We start from the raw sequence: 26,543 nt of genomic DNA, 5'->3' as shown, positions 1-26,543 counted from the left end.
ATATACTATGCATTATGATAGTTCAGAGGGAAGACAATCCTGAATATTCTAATGAATTCCTCAAATTCTAACGAAGACAAGTTTCTATAACTCAGTTTCATTACCATTTCTACCTGTAAAATGGTAATAATGCAGTTAAGTATTTAGTTATTGTTACAACCATCATGTACATCAAGCTCTACCTTTTAAAAATAAATAGGAAGTCAGGAAAACTGAATAACACGTAAATGACATTGTAACACTCTAGAATATTAATAAGCAAAAGGGATTACCAGTCATATATCTAATCGTTTAGTCACCAAAGGATACACAGATATAGCCCACTAAGTAGTGAAAGAAGCCCTTTCCAAAGCCTTCTCTAAAAGGTGAGAAGTATTAATGCTACTCTTTTTTTTTAAAAAGATTTTATTTATTTGAGAGGGAGAGAGAGCGTGCGAGCGCGTGCGCACGTGAGCCGGGGGAGGGGGAGAGAATCTCAAGCTGACTCCAGCGCTAAACATGGAGGCTGCTGCCAGAGCTCGATCCCATGACCCTGAAATCATGACCCGGGCCAAAATCAAGAGTCAGATGCTTAGCTGACTGAGCCACCCAGGCAGCCTGTAATGCTATTCTTGACCATTTTTACACAATTTTCATAAAATACATTATAAACTATGAAAATTACTTGAATGATGAGAACAGAGTTAAATATTCAATGGAACTTATGTGACACCAGTCAGTTCTTTATAAACTGTATTGCTTTCTGATGGGGTTTAATGCCATGTTAACAGATTTATTACAGCACTTAGAATACAGAAATACATACCCCACCATGAACATACGCAAACCAAACACTCTTGTCATTGTATCCATAACCTTCAATAGTCATACTGGATACCAATTTCTCTCTAACCTCAGAGATAAAAACAGCCCAGTATATAAATGTCAAATATTAACACACTGTGAAACTATTGAATGGCTTGGCATAAGAATTTTAAACATCCTTTTGACCACAGCTAGTAACAGGCTGAACCTGCCACCAATGTGATAAGCTGCTTCTCTGAAGAGAGGAACAGAAGTCAATTAACTTTAAACATTGAGATAATCATCATTCATTACCATATACTGGTGTCTAATCTTTATGAAGTTTTTATAATAAGATTTCAATTTCTAGTCTGTTCCTAAATTCAATTAACTTCAATATAGAAATCTTTACTGCTCTCCCACTCCCAAATAAATTGGGTTGACCTTTCCTTCTTGGAAAAAAGAGTATATAAGTGGCCAGAATTCCATTGCTTTGGGAGGAACTTCTCAATACATACAAAAATGTATTCCTGCCCTTACTATATGATCAGCTGAATGCATTAAATCCCTACTGAGCCTTCTGGAGAAATAGCACGCCACTCCATTGTGTTGAGAATACTTGAGAGGCGGAGGAGCTAAGAAATGATGATGGCTTGGACCAGGGTGGAAGCAACAGAAGTGGTGAGAAGTAACTGGATTCTGGATACTTAATGAAGGTGGAACCAACAGGATTTGCTGATGGAGGTTATATGGGAAGTGAAAGGTAAAAGAGAAATAAAGATTTCTGGCCTGGGGTCAAGAGAAGTTCTTTTGAAAAGGGAAGCAATCAATAATACCATGTTTGTGTGTCCATAGTGACAGAAGACAGGGCAGACGACACAGGGTACAGACACAGATGCACACAGATGGGTAGCTATGGCGGAAGCAAGGAGAAGTACTCTTTGGATCACTTCAATTTCCTCAGTGGAATAAGATCCAAACTACAAGCAAAGTAAAGTTGAAGGAGGTGCTGGAGGGTTAAGGAGAAAGGAACATGTATGATTAGTTACCTGTGAAAGCCGGGGTGGGGGTTGGGGGCAGGGTGGCTCAGAAAACGTGGTATGATTGTTGGCAGCATTAAGGGCTCACTTCAAGTTTGTGGTCATAAATTTAAAGTGAGATCAGTCTTACTGAGGCCAGTGTTTTTCTACTACTTCCAAGTGCAGGCACAGAGTAAGGAGGAAGCAGGATTTAACCAGGGTTGGATTTTGACAGCAAGTGTAACAAAGAGAGAGAAGGGCCAAAGGAACTGAAGATGTACACATGGGAGTGACGATGGGAGTGACCATGAAAATGAAGGTAGGGAAGGAGAGAAGTGAGGACATCAAGGGGATGAAGGACAGTTTAAAAGTGCTAGGATCAGTGGCACACAACCACAGGTAATTCCCTGGTTCCATGATGCTTCTGTATTTTTGCTCTATTAATTCTATACTTTGTACCTATTTATGCATCAGTTGTTAAAATATGATATGATAGAAATTATGAATATGTGACTGGAGCCTAGCACTATATCATGTACCATCAGATCTTTAAACCTGCCTTCTCATGATATTCAGCCTAGTCTCTCTTCCCAGCCCTGATCCCACATGCAAATACATGCATGCACAGACACACACATGCATGTAAATTAACAGTGGTTACCTTTTGGTGGTGACTGCAGTTTTTTTGTTATATGGGGTTTGGGTGAAAGTTTTTTCCCTTGTACTTTGTGATTTCTAAATTTTCTATATTGAGCATGAAATGCTTTGGTAATTTAGAAAAAAAATTAAAAGAACATATGTATTTACACCCATATATAATTAAATGCTGGCTATGCTCCCTAATGAGGTGTCAGAAGACTTAATAAAGCAGGATTAAGGCCATAGACAAATTACAGAAAATAAAACTTTTGAGAGGATGGAAGCTGGTATGCCTTAAAAACTACCAGTTTTCCTAAAACATGCATGGATCGCTCTCTAGCAAGTGAAATATATTAAAATGCATGACTCTGAAACTACAATTAAAAGAGTATTTTTAGGGCGCCTGTCTGGCTCAGTTAGTGGAGCATGTGACTCTTGATCTTGGGGCTGTGAGTTTGAGCCCCACGTTAGGTATAGAGATTACTTAAAGATAAAATCTTTTTAAAAAATATTTTTAGATTGGAAGAAAGAACCACTACAAACCTGTTTCCTGCTTTGAGCTCTTGCATTCCGTAACCTTCGAGCAGAATAAAAGATAAAATAGCCCACAGTTGCTGCCGTAATAATAAAAAAGGACACAGAAACGAAGAAAATTGAATAGTGATTCACCCAAGGGCCATGTTTTTTCCCTACTTCAATGACCATTGTTACTTGTATGCCTCTTTGAATAGATTGTAGAATTTTTGTGCCTTTCAGATTGCCAATCATGATTGCAACAATGTCTCCTGCACCTGTAAAAGAAAAGAAATTCAGTTTTAGTTTTGGTAAAGCATTCTGAGTATAAAAATCCAATTGCTAAAGTGATTTTACAGTATTCCCAGTGAGACAATGGAAGGATACTCATTCATTCAATTAACGTTTATTGGGCACCTACTATGCATATATGTTATAGGGGATATAAACATGCTGAGACTTGGTTAGTGATCTTAAGGAACTCATAGTTTAGTAAGGATGCTATGACATATAACAAATACCTCCCCTCTCTTCAGGTTAACCACCTACAATTCAACAGTATTGAGTTTAGGGCCAAATTTGCCTCTTACATGAAGGCTTTCTTAAAGATAAATAGCCCCGCAGGTGGTAGAGAATCTACCATCTGAGGGAATTTGAGATTTGGGAAAGACAGAAATACTTAACTACATATTTTCCCAATTTATAAGGTGATAGACTGTCTCATGAGGTCACTACTAAAATGTACAAGAATTTACATATCAGGAGATATGTAACCTGAGATAAATGTTTACGAGCCTAAACATACTATATATATATATATCTATATATATATATAGATATATATATATATAGATATATATATCTCCACGTGCCATTTTTCCATATCCTCTAAAGCAATATAAAATTTGCCCAAGGTACTCTAAGGTTCTGCATGGACCTAATCAGGTTAGCAATGAATAGAACATGTAAAATTAATAGTAACATATGGTTCTATTCAACACCAACTAAGGTCAAGCCTGAAATTAGACTATGCTTATTACTTAGTCTAATAGTCTAAATCTTAGTCTAGAGGCTTCATCTCTTTAACACCTCCCTCTCTACCCCCAACTATATAAATCTTGTGAAAAAAATAAAGGACAAACATTATCTTTCCTGGTGTTGTGAGAACGTCAGATTACTCATGCCATTCCAATGCTTATCAAGGTTTATATTCCTTCCAGTTTATACCACCTGAGACCAATAATCTTAAGCAAAAGAATAGAGTTCTTTGAATGTTAAGAGATTACCAACCAGAGAAACCTCCCACTGATACTAGGTTAAGGTACTAATCTTGGTTAATGATCAAACTCCAATCTGGAATAAACACAACCCCACACCCACCCACACATACATGCATGCATACACACACACACACACACACACACACACACAACTCTAAAAGGCTTAATCTCTTTAACTAGACTTAACTACGTAATTTTCTCAATTTATAAGGTAATAGACTTTAGAATTTAAACACAAAATTACATTACTAAAGCAGTATTCATACTTTCAATGGTCAAATAAGAGCACAAACCTTAAATGGCAATGTACACAGCAGAATTACTACCCGAGTAATCCCTTAAATCCCTTAAAAGTCCCTAGTGGCCAAAGTCTTCAAAAGATCAAGATGATCTTACTTGAAGTTACTAATTCAAAAAACAGATTCATAGGGTATTATTATAGATTCTTAAAGTTCTAAAGACACTTTTTAAAATATATGATAGCCATCCAGTTAAAACCTTTTACAACTTTACTAATTTGCCAATACTTGGCTTGGTAGACATTGACAACTTACTCTCTTCTCATTTACATGAAGAAAATCTCGAAAGCAATGGGAAGTGGAGGAGTCTGAAATGCCTTTTGATGTATCCTTTTCCTCTATTAGCGTATGACCCAAATATCCCTTACAGATCTGGAGAATTGGCTATTTTGCAAGAGAGCAGCTCATTTTTCTATTTAGGAGCTTTACATTTCTAGCTTTGGCACTAAAAGCACAGATATTATTTCAATTCTCTTTTGTCATTATTTGTTTTTTCTCTACAAGCCATCTGTCAGGAAAATTTTGGGTTATTAAGATTATGTAACTCATCATTCATTTCTGATATTGTAACCTGTATAATCTTTGAAAGTGAAGATAATTCTAAAAATCAAGCTTTAGAATATAATTTTAAAGATTTCTTTTAAAATCACAGATGTGTCCTAAACTTTTTGACTAATAGAAATAAGTTTTCATTCCTTCAGACGATATGAGGTGGGTGGCAGGGGTGGATGCTCAGGAACATACGGACCATTGTGGTCAGATGGAGATTAAAAAAAACAAGGACAGTCAAGAAATGTACTTTGTCTACACATAGGGAAAAATGCTGTGCTTCAATTGCCCCAAATTCATATTCATAAATGCTATATATAGTCCAACTATCTATTGAATTAGTTTTCTAATCATATAAAAAACCTATTTCTAAACATTCTTACACTTCTCCGCCTCCCCACACCTTTGCAACTATTTAAAAATTGCTCCCTCCTTCCCTTCCCAGTCACAATTAATGGTATCACAACCTTCTGGTCATCTGGTGTGAATACTCCGAATCCTGTCTGAAATACTCACTGCTAACCTAGTCAGTCATACAGATGCGATTTCTTTGGTGTCTTCCATTATCAGATCCTTCCTTCCATTCTTGCTGCCTTTTTAATATAGGTCTTCATAATTTCCTTGCCTGAACTCCTTCAGTAATCTCCTAACTCTATACCCAAATTTCCCTGTCCTTTAAAGTTTCATCAGAGTTTACCTTCCTGGTTGACTTTTGCCATCACTTGATTGCATCATGACTCTTTCTGGCTCTAAAGTCGTTCCTGACTTGTTGGCCTAGCATTTAAAAGCCTTTTATGATCTGGTCCCAACTGACCTTTCCAGTTTGATGTATCTCCACTACAACCCCATCTCATGAACACTCAGATTCAGGCACATGGCATCGGCTCTTGTCATTCATTTTTTATAATTGTCCTTTTTGTTCATTCTGTTCTCTCAGACTAAACTTTCCTACACTCCACCCTCCTTCTCTGCCTGTGCATTACTCAAAAACCAGCTCAAATGCTGCCTCCTATATTCTTTTCCCAAGTTCCAAGAGAGAACGTAAGTGTTCCCTCTGTTCCCTTGTCGGTTGGTTTTTAACCTTTATCTAGTACTTCACTTTGCTTGGCATTTCAATTGGCGTTTTGTAGTCCCTCTCTAAATTACGAGCATCTTAAGAACACAGGCTGTCTTTTAATGAACTACAGTAATGCTTTCCTTTAACTGGTATTGTCAGGGAATTAGGTATCCTGCAAAAGTAAAATTTCCAAGTAACAAAAAGTTTGCACAAATAATTTTAACAACATTTAAAAAAGTAATCTATACTGTCCTATCTTCCTAAGTAGGATATACTGATTATGATTTATTATTGACAGTGGATCATCTTTGTGAACCATTATTTTATATGGTACTGGCAAGGTTATTGTCCCCAAACTGTTATGATTTTTCATCAAAGTCATAGATTTTTGGAGCTAGAATGGACCTTAGAGATCACCCAGTCTGACTCATTTTTGAGTTCTCACTTTGGGTAATTTTTTGAGGGGTGGGAGAGGGAGGTTCTCACTTGTTGCCTCTAGCAGCATCTCTCCCTCTTTCTAATTATACTTCCAATCTGCTTCCAACTCTGAAAAGTCAATGAAGCTTTGGTCTAAAGAAGAAGTAAAATGGGCTTCCAAAGAGCTGGAGGGCTTCAGTTGCAAGTACCCTCTGATATTTATATTGGTTGCTCAGTGACATTTTTGTTTGCTTCCTGAATCCTGGCTATGCTCTGGATAATTGAGGTTGCCAGATAAGATTTATCTATAAACCAGACCCTGTTCTAAGTGCTTTACATGTATTAACATATTTAATCCTCATACCTACCCTATAAGGTAGGCATTGCTATTATCTCATTAAAGATAAGATCGACTAACTTGCCTAGGATAACACGAGCTAGTAAGTACAGAACTCCTATCTGAACCCAAGCAGTCTGGCTCCAGTGTCTGCTCTTCACCACCAGTCTACATCAGCTATCTTCAGTGAAACCTAAAGCGATTATTTTACTATAAGAATGAAAATTAAACAGATACATTCAGGATGGGGGAGTTGTGGCAAATATTTAACAAAGAGGAAGCCTTGATTTGTAGTGTGTGCCAATTTCCATGGTATAAATAATTCTCCCGTAGCCATATGAGTGCGCAGTTGGGAAAATATGGGTACAATTACCTTTTTTTTTTTTTCAAAGATTCGTTTATTTTATTTGAGAGAGAGTACGCTCCAGCGAGGTGGGGCACAGGGAGAGGGAGAGGGGAAGCAGACTCCCTGCTGAGTGCAGAGCCTGAGAAGAGCTCAGATCTCAGGACCCTGGTATCATAATCTGAGCAGAAAAGCAAGAGTCAGATGCTAAACCAACTGAGCCACATAGGGGCGCCTGGGTACAATTATCTTGATAGCATTCACTCAATTTAATAAGGAATCCTTGAACTTGCTACTTAAAAATCATTAACAACATCATGTAGCTCAATTTTTTTTAAATTTTCACTCTGCTACCTTAAGTATTTTGGGAGAAGGGACAGATCAGGAATACGTAACAATTAAGCAGAAGAAATACTCCAATTTCAAATGTTCAACACTGAATAATGGTTTCTGCCTGTGCCTATTTTGGGAACAAAGGTAATAAAATAGACTGTACCAACTCTTATACTCTTGCAGAATATCATTCAATTAAAATGTTAATATAAATAAAGTGTGTCAATCCTTGGCACTACTGGTGAAAGACACTTTCCAGTTATTATTCATAATATATAGAAATATGATCTAGGATTCTGCTGGTGGCCAAGCCCTTTCATTTCCTTCAAAAAGCTAATGATATTACGGTTTTGGCTTAATCTCACTTATTTGTGAACAGAAATTCATTGAACAAATATTTATCAAGTATAAACTATGTAGTAAGTTCTGTGCTTCTAGACCTCCCCCCACATTTAAATATTAATGTGTCAAAATATAAAATAAATTCTAAAGCATTTTACAATATATGAAATATTCTAAGTATAATGATGGCATACTTACAGCACTGTGGCATTCAAACACAAAATGCAAGGGGGTGTAGAATGCTGTTCTAGTATCTCTTTCAACCAGTATTCCACTTTTAATATTAGAAAAGAGAATATTTGCAATGAATGACTTCCAAGATTAGTAAGGGCTATTGAAGGCCAAAGTACCTCTTCCAAAACCAAGTTCACATTCAATACTGCCCAACATCTTGATAATATAGTGAGGTCAGCACTTCTGAATTCACTCATATGTAGGATGAATAAGATCTAGGTGTGAAGAATTCCAACATGATTCTCCAACAAACATTTCCTCCATTAGAAAATCTGGAACCAATTCAAGTGGACTTCTGAATATTCATTTTGTTCATCATGGCTTTCAAAGGCTCAGTTTTCCCCCCTACAGCAATTAGGGTAGGTCAATGTATTTCAACTTTGGGCAACTAGGGAAGGTCAATGTATTTCAAAGAGGAACACTAAAGGTCCTAAGACCAAGGAGTCCTAAGTGGCATTTTTTAAACTAGTAAAAAAAAATTGTGAACTTTTAAGCCCAACTAGCTTATCTTTCTTCAAATTCCTGTTCTGTGACTTCTTTGCCCCCCTTTTGATTATTGCCAGCCACAGATGAACCAAATTTAGGTTTCTTACATTGACTTCCTCACATCAACTCTCGATTAAAAAAAAAAAGTTCTATCATTGTACCCCAACAGACATAAAAATGATTTCTCAAAGGTATTGGAAATATAAGTCTGTGGTTGACTGGGAATCAGACAAATTGGTACTGCATACCTCTTTAAATATGTCATTATGCTAACTAGCCTTTTAGTTAAATTCAAGTCTGTTGCAGGATATGAAACAGGCATTAGTATAGTTTAGCTGTTGGGTAAAGCAATGGTTCTTAACATTCTGTATTGTTAACAAATTACCTTTTGGGGGGAGGGATGGTGACAGCAAAAAAGACTAAAATCACCTTTTATTATCATTCTTTTTTGATTTTTAAATTTTATTCATTTATTTGTCTGGGGGGCACAAGCAGGGGGAGCAGCAGGCAGAGGGAGAAGCAGGCTCTCTGTTGAGCAGGGAACCCAATGTGGGGCTATAATAATTCTTTTAAGCCAAAAAAAAAAAAAAAGCGATGCTGAGGTGGACAACCATGGGTAGTACGACAAGTTGCCTTTCTTTCTGCCCTGAACCCACAGATACTTCTGCTAGAGGTTTTGAAAATAATACTACATTATGGAGTAGGTCTCAGATTTGATACAGCACCAAAAAACCTCTGGCATTGAGAGTCCTCAGAAAACGGCATATTAAAGACACTGGGGAATTAGAAGCAACACTGTTCAAAGGTCACATTTACATAATTTGTGGATGACAGGTCATATTCACAGGTAAACAATTCTTAGAATTATTATTTAAAAATACCTAGTCCTGTCTGGACAATTCTGATTTTCATTAGGGTAGGTTTAGCATATTGTTAAGAACCAGAGGGCTAGATCAGCATTTCTCCAAGTGTTTAGTCTCAGGACTGCTTTATACTCTTTAAAGTTATTGAGGAATCCAAAAAACTGCTGTTTATGTGTATTATTTCTATTTATAGTTACTGTATTAGAAATAAACACTGGGAAAAATTTTTTAACATTGGAAAATTTTTAAAATATTTATTCATTTAAAATCACAGTTGTAAATAGATGTTAATGTAATGGACTTTTTTTAAAAAAGATTTTATTTATTTGAGAGAGAGAAGCGCCCCCGAAGTAACCTTTCTTTAAACAGCTCTTTTTTATCATAGAAGTACTACTGATAAACAGGTTATTAAGATTTGGGTATTTGGACGACCTTTGCTAAAAATTGAATGAAGTTCGCCTGTCATTTCAAGGAAAAAAATAACAGTATTTGTTGCTAATGGTAAAATGGAAGTGTTCAAGGAAAAATTAGAATTTTTTAAAGATTTTTTTATTTATTTATGTGACAGAGAGATAGCCAGCGAGAGAGGGAACACAGCAGGGGAGTACGAGAGGAAGCAGCAGGCTCCCAGCAGAGGAGCCCGATGTGGGACTCATCCCAGAACGTGAGCCGAAGGCAGATGCTTAATGACTGCACTATCCAGGCACCCCAGAATTTTGGAAAACTTTTATCCACCACGTGAACTTGACAACTTCCTAATACTTAAGACTTTTCTGATGAGATCAGTGGTGATATTAAATAACCATGATTTTTTGATATTGTATAATCTTGATTCACTGTAAGATCTGCATAACTCAGTGAATCAGTACTTTCCAAATGACCAATGCATAGTACAAAACCATGCATGGATAAAGGATCCACTTGATATGTCAAGACAGATCCGTGCATTTTCATTTAGTACAAAGAGTTCATTGAACCTAACGTTTAAGAAACTGCCACTTGTTGAGCTTTGGTGCAGTACCAAAGAAGATGTTTACAATTATTTTTTTAATAATTGCTACTGATAATATAATAATTTTAATAATATAGCTACTAAATGCTATAAATACAATTTTCTAATTACAAATCTTCATGAGTACAGATTTCCTTCATATACCTAAACCAGAAGAACAGATCACAATAGATCTAATGCAGATAGGAAGATCCAGCAGTCTTCTATTGAGTCTGACATTAAAGAGGTTTGCACAAATGACAATGCCATTCATTATTTTTGGGGGCAAAATATTTTTAATTAAAAGTCTGTTACGGGGACCTGCATAACTCCATTGGTTAGGCATCTGCCTTCTGCTCAGTTATGATCTCGGGGTCTTGGGATTGAGCCCCGAGTTGGGCTCCCTGCTCAGCGGGGAGCCTGCTTCTCCCTCTCCTGCTCCCCCAGCTTGTGCTCTAATAAATAAAATCTTAAAAAAAAAGGCTATTTCAGCTTACAACTCGGTCATATAAGTGCTTTTCCTTCAGACAACCATCATACTTTGGTATGTTGCAGAAGTGCTTTATGCCTACCTCCCATTTCATCACACAGAATATTAAAAAAAAGTTGTGCATGACAAGGCAGAGATTTAATAAAATTAATTATGCTTATTGATTCATCAAGGACATTTCTAAGTGAAACTGGAATTTTTTTATTATAAATACATAGAGGTATAGTATAAGATACAGTTTGGTGCCTCGGTCTTAATTTCTGCTAAGGCACCAGCAGTATTTTCCCACCATTGCTTTTACTCCACCTACGTAAACATCAACACAGTGAATATGGCAAATTATGTCTATGTATTATTATGAAAACAGTTTTCAATTCATGGACCCCTGACAGAGTCTGAGGGACCAGTGGTCCCAGATTTTATTCTTAAAACTGTTGGGCTAGATTAATGATCCTCAAATGTTAATATGCATGATGATTACTTGAGAAGCTTGTTAAAACACTGAACTCCCTGGGCCCCATTCCCTGATTCAGTCTGTCTGAGGCCAGACTCAGAAATCTGCAGTTTAACAAGTTCTCTGGGTTCTTTTGCTGCATGTGGTCTGTGGCTCATACTTTCAGAAATACTGGGCTGGAGTTTGAATTATAGCTTGATGTTTATGATCAAGGAGTTTCAAGATAGTGGTTCTCTCTGGCCAGATCAACACTAATCCTTCACTCTGCATAGAAAAACTCTGCCAATAGAATTATTTTGTTTTTATCAGTAAGTACTTCATACAGAGAAGTTTGAAAATTAGTCACATCAGAAACAGGCCCATTCCTTTCCTGTTAGAATACATCTCTACTGCCTCTCCATTGTTTCTTACCTAAACGTCTATAACAACCTCCTAACTGATCTTCAAGCCACCAGTGTTAGCCTCCAATTCATTCTTCTACAGCTACCAGATACATTTTTCTAAAAGGGAAAAATGTTCATATTATTCCTTTGCTAAAGGCCCTTAAAGGAGCTCCAGTTCACCTACAGAATAAAGTTCAACCTCCTTTATAGGATCCCGACCCATCTGGGTTAGGAATTCAGCTTTTACACTGTCTAGTGCAGACTTCCCTTGAAGTTATCTCATTTTTTTGAGTTTTGCTAACTATGAACTCCTTCAGGTTAGGGACTGGGTCTTTCATCACTGTATCGACAACATCTAGCAGAGTGCCTTGCACATAATATACATCAAATAAATGTTTGATAAATGCCATTTTAAGTATGCATTATATGTAGTGATAATCTGAATCTTGACTCAATCTGAAAACAAATTTATCCTTCAAGATAATTGTGGTGAACAGAGTCTAAGGTGCACCTCCTCCTTACAGTCAAAGACAGCATATCTTGCTTGATAGGGCATGTCTGCCTATAGCAAGGACATATTATATATACACAGATAAAAAGTTAAACACTAATTCTACTCTATAGACTTTGGGCTTAATGTGACGCCTACTGCCACAGTGCTGATCCCACTGAAACCACACACTGCCAGAGCAGCACAAATGGTGGCAATAATCTCTCCCCAACCTGGGGCCTGACCATACCTCAGTTTCCCATTTACATTCAGCATCTAGGACAGATGCCATTTCAGCCCCAAGCTCAAGTTAGAACCCAGTCATCCTGGCTCACTGGGAAACTGATAATTTAGCCACTTATGAGGAGGTTCAGAGGACAGAAAAGAGAAGTCTTGAAACAGCCGGAAGAGGTTTAATGTCTATACAACCTTAAACTTGTGCAGATACTAAGGAGAAGAAAATAATAAGATATGCTACTGCAAGACTATGCAGAAATTGTAGTAAATAAGTTATTTCGTTAATAGGGTATTCTGTAATTGTATTAAAATTTTTATGCTATAAAGTTCTATTGTCATAGTTTTTGTTTTGGGGCAGTAAGGTTTCTAGAAAGCAAATTCAACATTTGTTGTTGCTAGTTATTAATGTTTTCTGGAGGAAGGTTAGTCGGTAAACTCTACAGCATCAATGTATTTATTCAATCCTTTGGGATAATAAATTGTGCAATATCCAGAGCTGTTCAGAGTCTGATAAGATCAGAATATTTGATGGTGCAAGATGAAGCAACTACTGACTAGCAAAATATACACCACAGGTTAAAAACAATTAGAAAGATATTTGTCGGGCAGTAAAAAAGGATAAACAAGAGATTTAGGGGTTTCAAGCAAAGGAAACTTAAACAAAGGAGTGTAAGAAATTATGGTGATCCTTTGTCCTTGTATTAATCAGTTCTGTTTCCCTGTAACATGAGACCTTGGGAAGGAGAATTCCAGTGAATAAATTGTTGCTGTAACCACGGGGAAAATATGAGCACAAAACCAAGCCACAGCCTAGACTTCCAATGAAATTGGGACATGGTCTTCACTACTTGCCACTTCACCCTCAACCTTTCAGACCAGGTGACACTTGTACAAGAACGTATGGAAGGGACATGCACTTTGTACCTTAAATATTTCCGAACTCTAGGGAGTGCCATTTTTGTGCAGATCTAAAAGCCCCATCTAAATTGATGTTTTAGTGTCAGACTAAAATATCATTGGCCAAAAAAAAATGCAATAAGGGCTGAAAAGGGGAGCTCCCTGGAAGGAAAGAACCACGTCATTGTTTTATCTTTAGCTACTCCCTGCTCACTCTTCTACCACAGTATCCAGCACAGTGCTGGTCATAAAGGGTATTCAAAATTGTGTTTAAATTGGAACTTCCTTTTGCACACATTCACTTCAGTTATAGTTTGTGATAGGGGACTTACACTGGAAATTTCATTAATCATTAAAATTGGGAAGAGCATTGTGCTTTGAGATCCAGTATTCATTGTGACCTGGCCATAAGAACCCAAGGGTACAAAAGTCACAGATGTCCCTTTAGTATTCTATTAGGTCTCTAGATTAGAGAAAAAGAGAATTTGGTACGTCTCGGCAGAAATTTTGGTATCATTTAGTATAAAAAAATTCATAAATAAGGACACTCTACTAACTGAGAATATTATATTTCTTCCTGTATGAAGTATTACAAAAGCTAAATTTTATACCAAGGTTCACACACTAAATATAAAAACAAACATCAACTGGTCTCACTTGTGTTTTTATGCTTTCACAATGAATTGTTTCTGAAAGTCAATAAGGAAAATAAGCCTAGCCTGTAGAGAACTACACTTTGAAGTCACACTAAATTGATATAAAAGGTACCACATTAGTACAAAGAAATATAACTAAAATATTTGTCATCACGGTTGAAAACATGTGGTTCTTATCAGAGTGAGATAACTGGTTTAGTCACTCCTTGACATTGACAATACTTTGATACAGTTAAAACCTGAGGCCAATCTAATAAAATAAGGGAGAAGAGAAGGAGGGAGGAGTTATCAAATGCATGGCAATATCAGTGTTTTCCACATTCTATTTCAGGTGGTAAGGTGTTTAAGAGAAAAAGGGTTCTATAGATCAGTAAGTTTAGAACATAACCCATGGAACAAAGTTGAACAGTGTTTCTTTAGCTTATCAGAGGCTCTGAGAAGCTGTGCAGGGATCTGCATTGCCAATCTCCAAAAAAAAAAAAAAAAGTGCTACAGATGAGGATGTTGTTAAACTATCCTTTAAAGAACCTGGCTGTGTAGTACTTCCTGTTTTATATGTGATCTGATTTCTCCCTCACAATAACTCTATGAGGTAGGTATGACTATCACCTCCCATTCTCTAGATGAAAAAACTGAGTCTTAAAGAGGTTAATCTGGCTAAGGTTATAAAGCTATTACATGACAGAGTTGGGATTCAAATCAAAATCCATCTGATTCCTAAGTCCCCTCTCTTTGTCACTGTGCCATCAAAAGGTCCACAGCCATTTCTATTGTTTTTGCTTAACATCTTGATTTTAAGGAGTTGTTGCTGCTAAAAATGGAAATGCACAGGAAGAAGAACAAGATAGTTGTTTGAGCTTCTTATGTGATTTCTCCCTGTGTTTCTCAAAAACTGTCCAGAAAAACAGCAATTTGGATGTCATGGGATCCCCCCCCCGCTTTCACATATAAAACAATTATGTATCTCAAAATATGGGAGTGATAGCTGCAATAATCAAAGGAGAAATACTACGTTTAGTAATAAAACTATTAGGAAAAGTTTCAAGAGAACTAACATTTGCTCAATGTCCACTCCAAGTCAAATACTTTATTTACAAAAATCACAGAAAATGGGCATTGCTATTCCACTTTTTACGAACAAGATCAAGGAAGTCCAGGTTCACAATTTGCCCAAGATTACATGTTTATTAATTGGTAGAACTGGAATTCAAGCTAAGCAGTCTGACTCAAGGACACCCATTCTTCCATTGTAATATGCTATCTTTCAATTTCAAATAGAACACATTCATCCTTGGTACACTAGATTGAAATAAAAATAGAGCAATCATGAAGCTTTCCTTATCATCAAAGAATAATCTGTTAGTCTTTAATTACATTACTCAAGGTAAGTCAACAACCTCTTCTTCATCAATTCGACCAAAAGGCATCAAATAGGAATGGCAAAAAGGGGTGGAGGGCGGGCCCTAGGGCAAGGGAGGTGACTGGTGGGGTGGCACTAGCCAGTTTCAGTCTCTCTTAAACATCCTGTCCTCTTGCCAAAATGAAATGATGGTGGTGGAAAACAAGACTTTGGAATACCACTAAACTCAAAGTATTTTGGGACAATGTTAAATATAGGTTGCTCATATATCTATGAATGAAGACCTCACTCGATATAATCACACTTTTCTAGCCTTCCTTGAAATGACTGTTAAGATCCTCTAAGATAGGCAAGATGTACTACTTTGAAAATATATTTATGGCTAAGTTACAAAACTCAGTTATGTTCTTAAAACTTTCAGGAACATTACAAATGCTATTAAAATAAGCCAACTTCTGAGATCACCATAGGTTAGACCACAGGTTAGGAAAACAAAATGCAGAATCCTTAAGGTGAAAACACATGGAAAAGGTAAGGTTGAGCTAGAGTCGACGTTACAAAGAAAATAAATAAGCAGAGAAAATTCTAAACCAGCATAACCAGGACAAATATAATAAACTGTATCTCACCAGGCTATCATTATGAACAAAAGCCACACAGAAAACCCTAATGGGTTGTGTTTCAAAAATTCATTTGTAAGTCAGTTGTTGGGAAGTAGAGGCAACACACTTTCCCATAGTAATGTTGCTAGACAGTGTTTGGGTTCCCAAATGAGCCCACAAATGATCGCATGTGAAGGCTTTGAGGACTAAAAACTGCAAAGCAAATGTGAACTATTATTTAACCCATATTTGTAAGAAAACTTTTCAGGAAACAGTATCACTGGAATACCTAAAGCAAACCCAACAAAAGCATTTCAAATTTATCTTAAATATCAGGACATAAGAAAATACATATTTAATCAGGAGGACTACATGGCTCATGGGGCATTTTTGTAGAGATTGTAGGAGTAAGTTATGGACACATTCAAGGTTGTTAGATATGAGAGCAGTGATTTGTTATGATATTTAATTTCACTTCAAAAGAAGTGGAACCACACAGAAGGAAGCTCAGATTTTTTTTTAAGATTTATTTATTTGAGAGAGAAAGAGAGTGTGTGTGTGAGCTGGGGGAGGGGCAGAGGGAGAGAAAGAATCTCAGGCAGGCTCCCCACTGAGCACGGAAGGACGGTGGGGGGGTGTTGGGAGCGGCGGGAGGGCGGCTGCTTTTAGCAACCTGAGAGATCATCACCTAAGCTGAATCAAGAATCAGATGCTTAACCGACAGCCACCCAAACGCCCTGGAAGCTCAGATTTAAAAAAAAAAAAAAGACAACAAAGATGGGGCTCCAAGAGTGTGTACAGGTGTACGTGTGTGTGTGTAAGATCATCTAAGGTAGAAATAATCAAGCTATGAAAGGCAGGGGAAAAGAGTGGAAAAGTAGGATATAAAATCTGTCCTCGGAGGAAAACAAGTAGTACAGAAGGTACCCTTGAATTTGAGTTTCTTGTGCAAACTGTTAATTGGTGGGATTTTGTCTAGCAGACTATCACTTCAAGGGAAATGCTAATTTTAAAAACAATTCAATTTTAATAACAATTCAATTTTAATGATGTCTTTAACAAATTTTCCTCTTTTCTTGACAAAAACTATTGTTATCAGATGAACCCAGTGTGTCATTGGTGAAAACTGCCAATATATCGGATTCTTTACACAAAGCTGTTAAACTTAGCACTATTCTTATAAGTACTGAAAAGAATAGGTATTAAAGGAGGCAAGTGAGGGGAAGCAGGTTTCTTAGGGGAAAGAAATAAAAATACCAAGAAAGGTGAGAGGTGTGTATATGTGTAAGGGGGAAAGAAAAACTGTATAAATAGTGATACGAAGGGTAAAGAGAAATAGTTCATATTAAAATAGAAAAAGTCAGTCTTTAAATTGTTTAGTGTTCAAGGTTATTTTACATACGAAAAAAACCAATTAGTGTTAACAAGAAAGGACCACATTAACAATCATATGGGTAAGATATATTCAAAAGGCCAAAGCAATTGTTTAAATTCTCATAATAGTCTGTAAATCATTTCTATTACCAGATATGATTTGTTCCTGTTGTTGCTATAGTCAATTAACACTTTCTTTATGATTTACCAATGCTATAGGAATATTTTGGGTTTTTAAAAACTGACTTTTTTCTGATTATAAGTATAAAATACATTCAGTATAGGAAATTCAGAAAATACAGAAAAACATAATGAAAAGAACAATAATCGCCTATAATTCTACCAACCGGAAATAGCCAAGGTTAACATTTTCTCTTTAAAAGCTAAGACTTTTTAGTTGCAGGCAGCATTTCACGAAGCTACTTCAACATTTTATCTGAAACAATAATGACTAATATCTTGAGAGAAACACATACATATACATACACACACCATCAACTGAGTTCTAGACCATCTTCTTTCAAAAAAGCTCAAAATAAATAGGGTTAACTCAAAATCACAGATTTGTAGCTAACTTGAGCATTCAAGCATTAAAACCAAGTAAATCATGACTGGGTTCTGAACCTAATGGCCTCCATGAAGTCAGGCATGAATCACCAAACTTTGTTTTCCAAAGAAATCAATATTGTAACAAGCCTATGGGTAAATCCAAGCAGCAAGCACGTGCCATGATATATAGAAAGACATACATACAGCTTAAAGAGAAAAAAAGAACAGGAAATAGAACAACAAAGAGCCCTTGTGCTCTGCTCATAGGGTTCCAAAGTGGGTGTTAACAGCAAAATGTGGTAACTCTGAACTGGCTTGGTAAACTGCATCAAAAAGTGCATGTCCTCTGAGCTCGGAAAGAACTCTCCTACAGTATGCAGCTGAGGACCACCACAGTTAACTCGCTCCAGAGCAGCGAAGGCGACAGTTTCTGTGGGTGATGGAGTTCCTACCACGTGCTGCAAGAGCTCACTCCCTCAGGACCCAAAGTTCAAAACTTCTTCATCTTGGGGTACGACGTAGTCTTCTAGGGTTCTGGCACAGTTCTGTTTCTTGATCTAGGCGCTTGCTGCACAGGCATGTTGACTCTGTGAAAATCCACTGAGCTATAGACTAATGACTTCTGTACGTTTCTGGTATGTATGTTATACTTCAACACAATTTGCATATACAAAAAATTCTTCATCCCCAGATAATATTTGTGGTGCCCTGTCAAGGAAACTCTGGGCAAAACTCCAATGGTGTACAGTTCAGTGGTCATCATGAAACAAAAAGCCATCTTAGCCAATGAGGTGCTACTTAACCAAGCAACAGGGAAGCTAGGTGCAAACCTCATTCGTGACAAAGACATCACCTATAGGAATATCATGGGAGACGAGGAACTAAAAGCACAAATGGTGATCAAACCTCTCAAAAGATCAAGGCCACAACAGGTAATGCATATGGGTTAGACCAGAGCACGTTTATGGCTGGAAGTATACATTTAGGTAAAGCTCTGTAGAGAATATTTTTGTTTTATTTTTTTTATAATAATATTTTTTATTATATTATGTTAGTCACCATACAGTACCCTTCAGAGTGTAGGAATAGAGGGTACATTTTTAAGCATAAAAAACTCCTGTTTTATTTTTATTTTTTTCCTATTAATTTTATTTCATTTTATTTTTTAATATTTTTTATTATATTATGTTAGTCACCATACAGTACATTCCTGGTTTCTGATGTAAAGTTCGATGATTCATTAGTTGCCGTATAACACCCAGTGCACCATGCAATATGTACCCTCCCCACCACCCATCACCAGCCTATCCCATTCCCTCACTCCTCTCCCCTCTGAAGCCCTCAGTTTGTTTCTCAGAGTCCATGGTCTCTCATGCTTCATTCCCCCTTCTGATTACCCCCCTTTCTCTATCCCTTTCTTCTCCTACCGATCTTCCTAGTTCTTATGTTCCATAGATGAGAGAAACCATATGATAATTGTCTTTCTCTGCTTGACTTATTTCACTTAGCATTATCTCCTCCAGTGCCGTCCATGTTGCAGCAAACATGCAAAAGAATGAAACTTGACCACTCTCTCACACCATACACAAAGATAAACTCCAAATGGATGAAAGACCTCGATGTGAGACAGGAATCCTTCAAAATCCTAGGAGAGCATAGGCAGCAACCTCTATGACATCGGCCACAGCAACTTTTTCATGACACATCTCCAAAGGCAAGATAAACAAAAGATAAAATGAACTTGTGGGGCTTCATCAAGATAAAAAGCTTCTGCACAGCCAAGGAAACAGTCAAAAAAACTAAGAGGCAGCCCACGGAATGGGAGGATATACTTGCAAATGACACTACAGATAAAAGACTGGTATCCAAGATCTATTTTTGTTTTAAATGCTCCAATTCCTATCCCTCCTTGTCACCATTTCTGCACTTCCTTTCTGCGGTTAATGAAAGAGAAGCTTGATCCCTACCCCCAGTCAAAAACCACCCCCTTCAACTTATAAGGAAATCCTCTATTTTTAATTACATGGGGAAATGCTTACAATAAGAAGCTGGATACAAAAATCGTACATACAGTATATAATTATAATTCTTTAAATATATATATGCAGAGCAAAAGAAGAAAATGACAACAAAAACACCCCAAAATGCTAAAATGGTTATAGCTATGGATTTTTATATTTTCTTTAAATTGTATTTTATTTCTACATTAATACTCATAAAAACAACCATTATGATCAAAGCAGGATATAAAACCCTATCTATACGTGAAAAAGGAGACAAGAAGGATATTAATGGAATTGTGGAATTATGCATAGCTTTTAGTTTTAGTTTCATACTTTTCTGTATTTTCTAAGTTTTCTGCAAGAAGTAGGATTAATTTTATCATCAGAAATAACATGGAAAATGTCTTTGATACTCCCCTCTGCTTACTCCATTTAAGCCTGGGAACAGAGATTAAATATGGCATTCGGTAGGAGATACATCTTCCAGGGACTGAGGGGGGCGTGGAGTTATGTGCTTAGAAAAACAATTTGCAGATCGAGCTATGTTTCTTTTTTTCTTTTTAATGTTTTTATGTAATGAAATTCCACATATCACCAACATGTTCAATGGAAGCATTTTAACTGGAGACATAAATTTAATGCTGGAGTAAACCAAGTTTTTTAAAACAAAACAAAAAAAACAGAACAGGGAAAGTTCAATGTAAATACTCATTCTCACTATCTCTTTGTTACCTGGGTCATTTTGTCATTAAAACCCCATAAACTGGCCTATGATGGTGATCACCATAAAATTAGGGAACTTGCAACCTGGAAGCATTTGTACACTCTTATTCCTCCTACTTTACCTTAATTATTTTGTATATTCAGGCAAGAAGCACAGTACGCATACAATAGATCCTTCAGAAATGCTCAATGAATTGAACATCTTTTTAAAGATTTTACTTAAGAGAGACAGAGCGAGAGCACGCGAGCATGAGCAGAGAGAGAGAAACAGACTTCCCACTGAGCAGGGAGCCCTGATCCCAGGACCCTGAGGTCATAACCTAAGCCGAAGGCAGATGACTAGCAGACTGAACCACCCAGGCGTCCCTCAGTGAACTGAAGTTTAATCCCCTTCCCCATTTTATACTTTTCTGGTGAATCTTACGATCCTCTGGCATTCTTGGGTATTTTTTTTCATTCTTGGGTACTTAGAACAACTCAACAAGCATTTTCAGAGCACATACAGTACAAAGGTTCCCATGAGGAATATGAAAATTAATCAACCATTACAAACCAGTGGTAGGGTAAGACATGTAAACATGTTAACTACCAGCAAAACGCAAAAAGTACTGTAAGACACGGAGTGCCATGGGAGAAAAACAGAAGGATTATTTTGGTTTTGTTGTGGGCTATCGTGGGAAGAGGAAAAGAAGGAATTGAGAAAGGCACCAAAGATGAGGAGGCATCTGTGTTTTGGAGGATGCATAAGTTTCTGGCCAGCAGAGCTGGGAAGAAAAGGGTATGGAGGCAAAAGCAGAAGTACAAACAAAGGAATGATAATGGCGAAGGACAGAGGGCATTTAGGGGTCAACATGAGAGAAGAGGTATACAAAGCTTTGAAAGTGTGTTGGGATCAGATTAAGAGTCTTGTGTGCCATGCTGGGAAATACAGTCTAAAATTTGTAAGTAATGGCCTTTGGAGCAATGGCACAGATGTGATCAGAGCTGTGTTCCAGTGGCAATGTGGAAGAATAGGAAGAAACCACTGAAAGTGGAGACCAATTAGAAGCCTAAGCATTTGTTCCTATGAGAAGACACAGGAACTAAAAGCAGGGTAGTAATGGTTGAAAGGGAGAAGGGGACATTATGTGAGAAGATTTAAAGTGATAGAATCATCTGGATGTGGCAGTTATTTATCAGAGACGGGGCTGCTGGTGGCCTGGGTGTGAATGCAAGGAAGAAAAGGTGTTAAATGAATAAATTAATAAAATAACAGAAATGAAACAAAAGAGAAGAGAAGCAAAAGACTGGGAGGAATTTCAAAGGAGTGGTCAATAGTTTGAAATACGGTACTGCAGAGATATCAAAAAGGATGTGTCTAGAAGTTGATTTTGAGACAGTACTTTACACTGGCAAATCATCACCATCCAGTCTCTTCTCATCCTCTTTTGAACCTCTCTATTAAAAAAGGTTCTTTTCAAAGTCAACATCCTAGAAAAAAAGCAGAATAAAAATTAAATGTCATGTGGCTGACAAGGGGCTGGGTGGTGATAAATCAGTGTAAAATATTGTCTCCAAGTCCTTTGTGAAGGAGAAGACTGGTAGCTTGAGGGAGAAGTAGTTATATGAAAAAAGAATGACAAACACAGGTGGGCCCAAAGATCATTTTCTTGTAAAGAATTCAGCCGACTCACCCTACTCCTAAAGTGTTAGAGTTAAGATTTTAGGTAATGTGGACTTTGAAGTACTCTAGGCTATTCATCTTCAAATTATGTACTACCAACATCAGATTCCATTTTTGTTTTCTAAAATACATTTATTTAGGGGCGCCTGGGTGGCACAGCGGTTTAAGCGTCTGCCTTCGGCTCAGGGCGTGATCCCGGCGTTATGGGATTGAGCCCCACATCAGGCTCCTCTGCTGAGAGCCTGCTTCTTCCTCTCCCACTCCCTCTGCATGTGTTCCCTCTCTCGCTGGCTGTCTCTATCTCTGTCAAATAAATAAATAAATAAATAATCTTTAAAAAAAATAAAAAATAAAATAAAACAAAATACATTTATTTAACTATCTTAATTGTGATAAAAAACACTTTCTTAGTAGCTTCCTATATGCCAGGCACTATGTTAAACACTGTATTTCCATTATCTCATTTAACCCCAGTGATCTTTTTTTTTTAGAAAAACAATTTATTTATTTGTCAGAGACAGAGAGAGAGAGAACACAAGCAGGGGGTGCGGCAGACAGAAGGAGAGGGAGAAGCAGATTCCCCGCTGAGCAGGGAGCCAGTCCTGGGGCTCGACTCCAGACTCTGGGATCATGACCTGAGCCGAGGGCAGACGCTTAACTGACTGAGCCATGCAGGCGCCCCTCCCAGCGATCTCATGAGGCAAGGTTATCATCATGCCCATCCTAAATAGGAGAAAACAGAGACTTAAAGAAGTAAAATGACTGGCCTAAGATTTTAAAAAAACAGAAAGTCCCTGACTTCCAATGATTCAACTTAATGACTGTATCAGAGCAAAATGCATTCAGTAGAAACTGTACATCACGTTTGGAACGTTGATCTTTTTGGGAGCTAGCAATATGCAGGAGATGTGCTCTCACGATGGTGGGCAGCGGCAGCCGCCTGGGACTCCCAGTCAGACATGCGGTCACGGTGGTAAACAATCTGTACATTTATATCCCTTCTGTACCATACAACCATTCTGTTCTTCACTTTCAGTACAGTATTCAACAGATTACATTTTATTATAAAATTGGCTTTGTGTTAGATGATTTTGCCTAACTGTAGGCTAATGTAGGTGTTCTGAGCACGTTTAAGGTAAGTTAGGCTAAACTATATTTAAGGTGTATTAAACGCATTTTCGACTTAATGATATTTTCAACTTACGATGGGTTTATCAGGGATGTAACCCCATCATAAGTTGAGGAAGTTCTGTAGTAAGTGGCAGAGCTCAACCTCTTAATATGTTTGACCTGTCTTTCAACAATGTATACAAGCAACTGTTTAATACATCCCATCGGAGACCACCAAATCATTGACTTAAACTGCTTGGTTTATACACTTTTTTTTTTTAACAGCCCTCAGGAATAATGCTTCTCCTGTCATGCCTTTGAATATGTTTCAAGTTCCTGTAAATGTGTCATGGATTTAAAAGGTTGTGGCTCTGCTCAGGTCTTTCAATTAATTCATGTCTGCGCATGTTGACTCAAGGAAAATTGTACAAGCAAGTACCTACACCACTTCAATCCGTGGGCTGTGCTCAATTAGACAGCATGCAAGGCTCAGGCCCATCTGCCCATCTGCCAAGGCAGAACAGTTAGTTGCACAATAGCATGTGCAATGTGTCTCACCGTGACAATCCTACATTTTACATGGCTTTCGTGCTTACTCTGAGTTTTGCTGGTTTATCTCATTCTCATGCTTAAGATATATGAATAGTGATTAACCTCCAGGAAACCAAAATTTTCTCCTAATTTTCTTCCAGGATTCTGGATCAATTTTTTTTTTAAAGATTTTATTTATTTATTTAACAGAGAGAGAGAGACAGCCAGCGAGAGAGGGAACACGAGCAGGGGGAGTGGGAGAGGAAGAAGCAGGCTCATAGCAGAAGAGCCTGATGTGGGGCTCGATCCTGTAACGCCGGGATCACGCCCTGAGCCGAAGGCAGACGCTTAACCGCTGTGCCACCCAGGCGCCCCTCTGGATCAATTTGACTGAAAAGTACCCAGAGACTACAAGACAAACTATTAATAAACATCTATTATTTGCAATTATTTATCTGTGCGAATCAGGATTTTCTGGACACTGTGCAACCAAAATGAGGTACGGGAATAAACCGCATGGGTTGATGCAAGGCTACAACCAACTTCTGTGACATTTTGGTATACATAAAAAGAGCCTCGAGGTGCCTGGGTGGCTCAGTGGGTGAAGCAGTCTGCCTTTGGCTCAGGTTGTGATGCCAGGGTCCTAGGATTCAGCCCCACATTTGGCTCTCTGCTCAGCATGGGAGCCTGCTTCTCCCTCTGCCCCTGCCCTCCCCCCACAACCCAGCTCATGCTCCCTCTTTCTCTCAAATAAATAAATCTTTAAAAACAGTCCATTTTCCTAATTGATTGCTCTTTAAAGTGGAGCCTCTCTCCAATAAACAAAAGTTTTAAAGCAACTGCTCTAAACCAGTTAGTTCTGTTACTTGAAAGAAATGGGTCTTCATGTCCCCAGGCCTGTGATAGGTGAGAGTATGGATGGATGTTCAGCATAAACTCAAAGGACAAACAATTCAAGCACAGGCTCTGGGAAGAGTGGGTCAAGAGAGGTTTCATAAACAACGACGACAGCAGTGGCTTTTCGACACCTGGTGGCCCTTGTATAATTCAAGCCAATACACAGTGAGTTAATCAACACTGAAACCTCAATCCCACCTCTTTGCCACGAAGATCTCGGATAAGTTGTTTCTGACCAGAGATTACAATGAACCCTAGGCTTACTCTCAGGAATGAGTGAAGCAAAACACACAGAACTTTGGGAACAAATGTTCAACAACACACGTGCATGAAATGCAAAGTGATTTCCCCCCCTGTGTTGAAAAGCAGTCTCCCAGTTTCTCTAGGAGTTTAGGGAAGAAATGTGATTCTATACTTCAAGTAATTAGTTTTTTTTTTTTTAAAGATTTTATTTATTTGACAGAGATAGAGACAGCCAGCGAGAGAGGGAACACAAGCAGGGGGAGTGGGAGAGGAAGAAGCAGGCTCTCAAGAGGAGCCTGATGTGGGGCTCAATCCCATAACGCCGGGATCACGCCCTGAGCCGAAGGCAGACGCTTAAACCGCTGTGCCACCCAGGCGCCCCTCATCTTTATATAGTCTTAAGCACCTAGGCGCCCCAAGTAATTAGTTTTTTGATGGCTAGTTACCCTTATGGTAAAGTTTACTATAGTTACGTCGGGAAGAAATTTTTAAAGTCCCAAAATACCTTTCTGAGTGGATTTTAATTAGGTGGTCAATACGTAGGGCTTTATTTCTACATAGTATCCTGAAACAAAACAGCCATGATTATTCAAACAGCTGCATGAACATTTATTTGTATGTTTTTTGCATCTTGTTAGCATTAACCTATTGTAATAACTTTAATCGAGTGTAATTATTATCTCTTAGGTGGTTTAGATTTATTATTAAGAATCATGGCAATGTAAGTATCTCCATCTTACAGATGCAGAAACGGAGACTCAGTAAAGTTAAAGAACCCGACCAAGGACACAAAGCTATTGTGTAGTAAAACCAGAATTTGATACCCATTCTTGACTACAATGCCTGTGCTTTTCCTAGTGCACCATATGGTCTCTGAATAACACATGAGTAAGATGTATGGAGAGTGCCTGGCACTCAGCGCGAGCTCAACAAAAATTAATTTTATTGTCCCTCAAAAGCTATCGGACAAATAAGCTTACATTCTTAACAGAATTAGGATGAAAGCACCCTAAATGGGAACTTTAATGAAAGGGTACTCTTCAATTCCCAATCATCCATGCACATGAATCTCATTTGGAGGAGACAAAGTCAAACCTTTGCATTACGTAGCTAATGGAAATGTAAGGACTTTAAATTTTACCAAATCCTTCGTCTTCATTTTTATTAAGCTTTAAAAAGCAATTTCATTCTAACCAATGAACTATCAACCAAGGGAGATACAGCTGCTCCTTTAATCAGTATTCAAATCTAAGAATCACAGCAGTTTAGAGCTGAAAGGGATCTTAAGTGTTCATCTAGTTCGCTTTTGCCTCTGCACACTCTGCCGATTTGGCCTCCACCTTCTCCCCCTCTACTATCATTTGGCTAGTGAGTAATTTGTACAAGGTCACAAAGC

General features: G+C 37.7%; 1 protein-coding gene across 2 annotated transcripts in view; it reads right to left on the bottom strand.

The window, feature by feature from the left end:
• RNF128 (ring finger protein 128) overlaps positions 1-26,543 on the bottom strand; it is a 94,141-nt gene that overhangs the window by 28,163 nt on the left and 39,435 nt on the right. For both annotated transcript variants that reach the window (XM_011229123.3, XM_002922587.4), the window contains exon 2: positions 2,985-3,232. In XM_011229123.3, coding sequence (XP_011227425.2) covers positions 2,985-3,232 — 248 coding nt within the window. The remainder of the gene's footprint in view (positions 1-2,984; positions 3,233-26,543) is intronic.

The sequence above is a fragment of the Ailuropoda melanoleuca genome, chromosome X (genome assembly GCF_002007445.2).
Source record: "Ailuropoda melanoleuca isolate Jingjing chromosome X, ASM200744v2, whole genome shotgun sequence".
NCBI lineage: Eukaryota > Metazoa > Chordata > Mammalia > Carnivora > Ursidae > Ailuropoda > Ailuropoda melanoleuca.
The sequence above is the reverse complement of the archived record's forward strand: the minus strand, read 5'-3'. Positions and strand labels throughout refer to the sequence as shown.